Source organism: Megalobrama amblycephala, linkage group LG10 (genome assembly GCF_018812025.1).
Source record: "Megalobrama amblycephala isolate DHTTF-2021 linkage group LG10, ASM1881202v1, whole genome shotgun sequence".
NCBI lineage: Eukaryota > Metazoa > Chordata > Actinopteri > Cypriniformes > Xenocyprididae > Megalobrama > Megalobrama amblycephala.
Window position 1 is genome coordinate 14,578,241 of NC_063053.1, and position 7,397 is coordinate 14,585,637.

At 35.1% G+C, this 7,397-nt stretch overlaps 1 protein-coding gene and 1 long non-coding RNA gene across 2 annotated transcripts; one reads left to right on the forward strand and one right to left on the reverse strand.

Annotated features, from left to right (window-relative positions):
• The first annotated feature begins 730 nt into the window (after window positions 1-730).
• Window positions 731-6,118, forward strand: tacr2 (tachykinin receptor 2). The gene is made up of 5 exons (XM_048204757.1): window positions 731-1,772; window positions 3,581-3,775; window positions 3,897-4,047; window positions 5,069-5,265; window positions 5,448-6,118. The coding sequence occupies exons 1-5, from the start codon at window positions 1,378-1,380 to the stop codon at window positions 5,638-5,640; spliced, it is 1,131 nt and encodes a 376-aa protein (XP_048060714.1). The 5' UTR covers window positions 731-1,377; the 3' UTR covers window positions 5,641-6,118.
• Window positions 3,641-5,053, reverse strand: LOC125276854. The gene is made up of 3 exons (XR_007186768.1): window positions 4,314-5,053; window positions 3,894-4,016; window positions 3,641-3,772 (listed from the first exon to the last, which is right to left on the reverse strand). It is a non-coding gene; the product is annotated as an uncharacterized LOC125276854 (long non-coding RNA).
• Window positions 6,119-7,397: the final 1,279 nt, after the last annotated feature.

Genomic DNA, 7,397 nt, shown 5'->3' on the forward strand with positions numbered 1-7,397 from the left:
TTGGAAACACTCCTGGCAAAGTGTGGTTTTGGACGATATCAGCATAAATCCTTTTTTGGTGCAAATACATTAAAGTAACTTGACATTATCTTTGAAGACTTTTCATTTTGATTACATAATAATGGCAATATATACATGTCAAAGTCAGACATGCCCCTTTGCCAGCTGTGATGCCTGGTTACTGGTTTAAACTTGGCCCAGGTTTGTAAAAGATTTTTGGGTCAGCACACCTTAATAGCTTCAACAATAGATTGCCAATTAAGTTTAAAATACAATGAACCAGTTAGAACCCAGTTTAGGTCAGATAACTGCTAATGGTGGATATTTTGATGAATCGAAAATTGTATTTGTTTCTATGTATAAACTGTTTATGTAATAAAATATGTTTTCGTAGTTTGTGTTGTCCCCTATCAGTGCAAAATTATCACAAAGTAAAAAGGATTCATGCCAATATTATCCAAAACCTCATTTTTCTAGGGTGTTTCCAAACTTTTGGAGGGCAGTATATACAGTATATATATATATATATATATATATATATATATATATATATATATATATATATATATATATATTTTTTTTTTTTTTTTTTTTTTTTTTTTTTTGCACGAGAAAAACCTCAACAGACTGCGCTCGTAAAATAACTGGCAGAAATTCCTATTAAAAGTATTTTTATAATTTGCACACTGAACGAAAAAGTCAGATCTGCTAAAAACCATACTAAAAAAATAGCCTTTGGTGATTCAAAGTGTCCCAATAAGAGTAATGAGCACTATTTACTATCCACATCCTCCACCTGCTGCCCAGACATCTGTCTCACTCAGACAAAATGAATAAATATCACCTCACACAATTGGAGAAATAAGGGGTATAAGCAACGTCTCAGCAGAAGAAGTAGTGCAGACTTCACACATGCTCAACTGTGACACATTTCCATTAGTTTTCCCTGCAGGGGGTTTGCAATTATTAATGACAGCAAGCTGTCCACTGTTAACGCGTCAATTACATACCAATTACGTCTTTTTGTATTGTCAGATTTTAGGAGAAGGAGCTCAGGATGCTGTGCGTCACAATGCGCGTTGGCAAAAATGTGTTTAAAACAACGTCACTGCATCGGGACCGACACACCTCCACTTTGCACACATTCCTTCAGTTTCCCAGTGCAGTACGATCACTGCAGGCACAATAAAGCTCTCCAGCAGGCAGTTTGGACACGAGGCGGCACGAGGCGCACTGACCGCTCACTGTTTAGAAAATGAACTGCCGCAAATGTCCAAAATACACAGGTTTACCATGTCGTAACGCGGCAGAAGAGTAAGTCACTCACTGGAATAAGCATACAGACTGATTTATGCCCTGTGACTACGGAAAACTACAATGGATATCACTTTGGACCCCCTTTCAACATCTGTTCTTTACGACGATGAAGACGGAAACGAAACCTCCACCAATCTGTTCGAGCAGCCGGACTGGCAGGTGGCATTATGGGCGATTGCATACTCTTTGATCGTAATTGTGTCCATCATTGGCAATGTCACTGTTATTTGGATAATTCTGGCACATAAACGCATGAGGACAGTGACCAACTACTTCATTGTAAACCTCGCATTTTCTGATGCTTCTATGGCAACTTTTAACACTGTCTTCAATTTCGTGTATGCTTTGCACAATGACTGGTATTTTGGTTTAGGATACTGCAAATTTCAAAACTTCTTCCCAATAACAGCAATGTTCTCAAGCATTTATTCAATGGCGGCTATTGCTGTTGACAGGTAAGCAGACAACAAAGCATATATATATATATATATATATATATATATATATATATATATATATATATATATATAGGTGCTCTCAGTAAATATCAGCAAATCTTAACATTTTCTCATGAATTATGATAATTAATCACCATATTAGATAACATAAACCATGCCATAAAACAGTTACAACCTGCAAGTTCATGAAAGCTTAATTGTATCTGTAATATAACACATACATGAAGTTATATATGACCCTGGACCACAAAACCAGTCATAAGGGTAATTTTTTTTGACATTGAAATGTATACATCATCTGAACACTGAATAAATAAGCTTTCCATTGATGTATGGTTTGTTATGATAAGACAATACTTGGCCGAGATACAACTATTTGAAAATCTGAAATCTGAGGGTGCAAAATCAAAATATTCAGAAAATCGCCTTTAAAGTTGTCCAAATGTAGTCCTTAGCAATGCATATCTACTCACAAAAATAAATTTTTGATATATTTACAGTAGGAAATTTACAAAATATCTTCATGGAACATGATCTTTACTTAATATCCTAATTATTTTTGGCATAAAAGAAAAATTTATCATTTTGACCCATATAATGTATTGTTGGCTATTGCTACAAATATACCCGTCCGACTTATGACTGATTTTGTGGTCCAGGGTCACATATATGATGTGTTACTTTTCAGGTGGCAGCTGGTTTTATGTTTTTTGGGTTTTTTTTTGCTCGTATATGGTTAATAGCTGGTCCAAGCTGATCTAGATCAGTGCCTCTCAAACCTCCCCATTGTACATTTTGGACGTCTCCTTTATCAGACATACCGAAATTCAAGTCTTGCAGTCTGAACTAGAGCAGATTAGTTGAATTAGGTGTGTTAGATGAGGGAGACATACAAAATTTGCAGTGGTGGGGGATCCCCAGGACAGGTTTGAAAAGCACTGATCTAGATGATTGGTCGGATGGACTGACATCCACCTTGTAGACCTTGATGAAGCAGGTTAGAGCTGTTTTTTGACCAAATTTTAGCTTTTGCCATGCACTGTACATAAAAATAGCTCTAAATGCATCAATTCAAAGGCTGAGAGGATAAAGCTTTTATCTGTGCTCCATCGCTAATCTACGGTCAGAAGTAGTTAATGATATGTAGGCTACTATTAAAAGATATCCCAGATTATGCTAATGAAATAACTATTTTTATGTCATATACTGTCTTTATTGTCATGGCTAGTTAAAGGCATAAAGCAAGCTCACTCAAAATGGTGAGGTGATTAGGACTGACACTTCAGGCTTCGATAATTGGTCTAAAAGAGAACCTGTGCGCACATAGGCTAGATTGCGGGCGCAATGTCAAATACGTAATTTGCCTGCACTTAGCCTACCTACTCAATCTCCCAGCGGCTTAAGAAATCAAAGTGCATTTTACTGTGTGCAAATTATGAATTTGTTATAGGCTATTCATGGATAATCGTTTCTAGTTGACCTGGTTACTCATGTGCAATAAGCAAGGCTTCAATCTGTGTGGTCACTTTCCACATTGTGTTCTGATGATATGAATAAGAGTCTGATTTAGTGACTAACAAGTAGGTGATGACAATAATTAAGTGCGGGAAATAACGCAAGTACCCAATCAATTTACTGCATGCAGTAAATTCTGTCCAAAAAGCCCTGTAAAACACTGAATGCTTATAGAAGGGTGAGTCAAAAAAGTGGTTTTAGCAGCCTTTTCAATTGTGTTATATTTCAAATCTATAAAGGTAGCCTATACTGTTCACTTTCATTAAGATGTTGTTGGCTGAAATCCTCAGATATATGGCTATAATCCATCCCCTGAAGCCCAGGCTCTCCTCCACTACTACTAAAGTTCTGATCGGGGTCATCTGGACTGTGGCTTTTTCACTGGCCTTCCCTCAGTGTTATTACGCCAGCACCAAGTTCTACTTCCCTCGGACTGTTTGTATGGTGGAATGGCCTGATGATTATGGAGGGAAACATCAGCTCTCGTAAGAAAAAAAGACAAAAATAACTAGCTTTGATCAGCTCTTACTGACAAGAAAAAATATACATATTGGTTAGGATATTTCAAACAGATTTGATTTATGAAGTGAAGCTTGATCTCACTAGGTATCAGATTGCTGTGATTATCCTGATCTACTTGCTCCCTCTGCTGGTGATGTTGGTGACGTACAGCCTGGTGGGACAGAGGCTGTGGGGCAGTGAGATCCCTGGAGAAGCATCAGACCACTACCAGAACCAGATGCAGGCGAAACGGAAGGTCAGCGATGCTAGTATTTACTCATATAACGTTGTTAATGATATTTAGACCTATCCCAGTCACTCTGCACATTCACCTAACTAACGTAGCTACTCACATACATTTTGTGACAGTATGTGGCAAATAAATTTTACGACTCGACGACAATTGCTAGTTTAGGACACTCTTCTCTGCTCCTCACATGTATAAAACATTAGCCTTATTATATAGTGTTTTTTGAGTAAAGAAAACTCTGTACTTATTCAAAGAACCAGATATTTATTTACCTTTGCAAACAAGCAGAGACGGTCCAAACTGCGTGCGGCACTTCATTCACGATCGAGGTGGGTGGAGTTATGAGGTTTGATCGACAGTTTGAGGACCCAATAGAGTTACAAGGTTTAGTCACAAGCTTTTTTCAATACTTTTCATTGGTTAAATATTTGCAAAACCCACAGACAGACATAAATATTGACCAATAGTAATTATTTATGACAAACCGAGATAAAAATGATGAAATATGGAGATACAAGCTTAGCTCGACAGCAACAATATTATACATTTATTTTAATTTTTGAAATAATTGAACAGATGAAGACATTTTTCATGTTTCTAAACCCCACATAGATGCATATATTTACAATTTTCATGATTCTAAACCCTATAGATGCATATATTTTATTTTAAGTAAAAATGCATTTTATTTTCAAGTGTTTTTTATGTTTTTAATTTTAGTCAACTGTAATAACCCTAGCTACATCTGAAAAAAAAAGTGTATTATCGTGATAAAATGTAGTTAAGTTCCATAAGGTCTCAAAGAATCAATGTTAAAACCTTTCCTGGGGACAGAACTCGTTTCTTCTGGCAGAAAAGGAAATGTGCTTTTTCATTTCTTTCACATTTTTCTTTCTTTTGTCAATAATAATAATAAGCCTCTTCAGTTGGACTTTTCATTGATGGCAGCAGCTCTTTATGGTTTTGGATTATAGGTCTTTGTGTAGAAGGCAAAAAAGTTTCATGCCATTTTTGCAATTTAATAAAGGTAGTGAAGATGATGATAGTGGTGGTGACAACCTTTGCAATATGTTGGCTGCCCTACCACATCTACTTCATTCTGGGGAGCTTCAACAGGGACATATACAAGCAGCACTACATCCAGCAGGTCTATTTGGCCATCTTCTGGTTAGCCATGAGTTCCACCATGTACAACCCCATTATCTACTGCTGTCTAAACCAAAGGTAAATGCACATTACATCTACTGTAGAACAAAGAATTTTGATGTAAACACATTAACAGAGATATTTAGTGCAACGTTTGCAATTAAACTTTTACTGCAATACTATCAGCAGTATTTGCTCTTTATGATGTACATTTTTAAAGCACAAGAAGTTTGCATATAGCATCTGCTGTCTTTCTGTAGATTCCGCTCAGGTTTTCGCAAAGCGTTCCAGTGGTGTCCCTTCATCAAGATTTCTGAGGAGGACAACATAGAACTGCAGCACATGAGGACCTTTCACATGAGACGTAGTTATCGCACCGAGACCACCAGTGTGGTGGTCCGAAATCATGCCAATGAACCAGAAGACACCACATTCAAATTAATCAAAGCCTGAGTCTACAATATTTCAGTGATGGGTAAACAGAGAGGGTGAAAAACACTCTTTTGTTTCCTATTCTTAAAATCAAGCACACCCACACGTTGCATTTAATACCTCACATTGTGCTCTATGGTGAATTCAGTGGGCTTTACAGACAGGGTATTTTATCTACTCTTATGGCATAAGCACCAAGCCTTATTTGTTTCTGTGATGCTGCTTAAAGTACTAGTCAAAGGCCTACATGTAGATCAGTTTGTTCTGTATATACTGTATACACTACTATTCAAAAGTTTGGGGTTAGTAAGATTTAAAAAAAAAAAAAAAAAAACTTTTATTCATAAAGGATTCAGTAAAACTAAAAGTAACAATACAGATATAAAATGTTACAAAAGAATCCTTAAAAATATATCCTGATTTCCACAAAAATATTAAGCAGCACAACATTGAAATGTTTCTTGAGCAGCAAATCGGCATCTTAGAATGATTTCTGAAGGGTCATGTGACCGACTGAGGTAATGATGCTGAAAATTAAGCTTTGCCATCATAGGAATAAATTAAATTTTAAAATATATCAAAAACTGTTATTTTGTATAATATTTTACTTTCTTCAAATTACTATTTTACTGTATTTTGATCAAATAAATGCAGTCTTGATTTTCATCAAAAACTTCTCTAAAAATATTACCGAACCAAAACTTTTGAACGGTAATGTACCTTGTTTCATATACCACTCTATAGGAAAATTAATGTTTCAGACTGTAAATTTTGGTTAAGTGTCAAGTGGTGGCTGTAAATGTAAAAAAAAATTATATTCAGAGCCAAAAAAAGGTAAAGAGTATGGATTGCTTGAGATATATACAGTCAAGTCTAAAGAGGATGATGACTGTTGTTGAAATATTGACAGTGGTGGAAAAAGAGAGACAAAATGAGGAGAAAAGATATGTATAGTGTTTGAAGACATTATGAATGATCACTATAAATTAAACCCAACAGACATTTCCATGTTGTAATTGTACTGTACAGCAAGCTCACATTTCAGTGGTACTCAATGTTTCAGCATGTATTATATTTAATATACTTATGCATGTACATCCATACACTAGACTGATTAAATACAATTTGCCTTGGTTTTAGCCCTGAGGTAAAGAGATATTTCATTTTATTTCAATGCCAATAATATGTATTTGTTTTCTTTCTGGTACATCATTCAACAAATTTCAAATCTATAGATTCTGAAATATAGTTGATAATTAATAATTAAGCTGTATGTTTTCTATATAAAAAGTATTTTGTGTTTGTAATGTGTCACATACAGTATAATGGCAGTGGTAATACACAATTTATATTTTTTGTTGGTAAAATCTTTGTTAGTTTTTCTTTTGTATCATTGTCAAAGATGTTTAATTGTATGATTGTTCTGTGTTAAAAATGAAGTAAAGGAAATAGTAAAGTAATCTGACTTTAAGTTATTTACTATACCTTGCAGCTTCTAGTTGAAGGCTTACATTTGGCTACTTTAAAGTAAATTTTTATTATTATTATTATTTGTGATTGGTTATCAGCAGCCTGTAAGTGAAAATTAAAAGAATACTGTAAGAAAGGGAATATTTATCTTGTGTGATTGGAGAATATCTTCAACATTTAACATTTTTGTTCTTGTGTACTTTTTACGCATCACCTGGCAAAGGAATTTCTTTTATTGCACATACAATTATCACACAGGATGTAAATACTGGACAAAACAAACAGTGAAGGAAACCACAGAACACAAA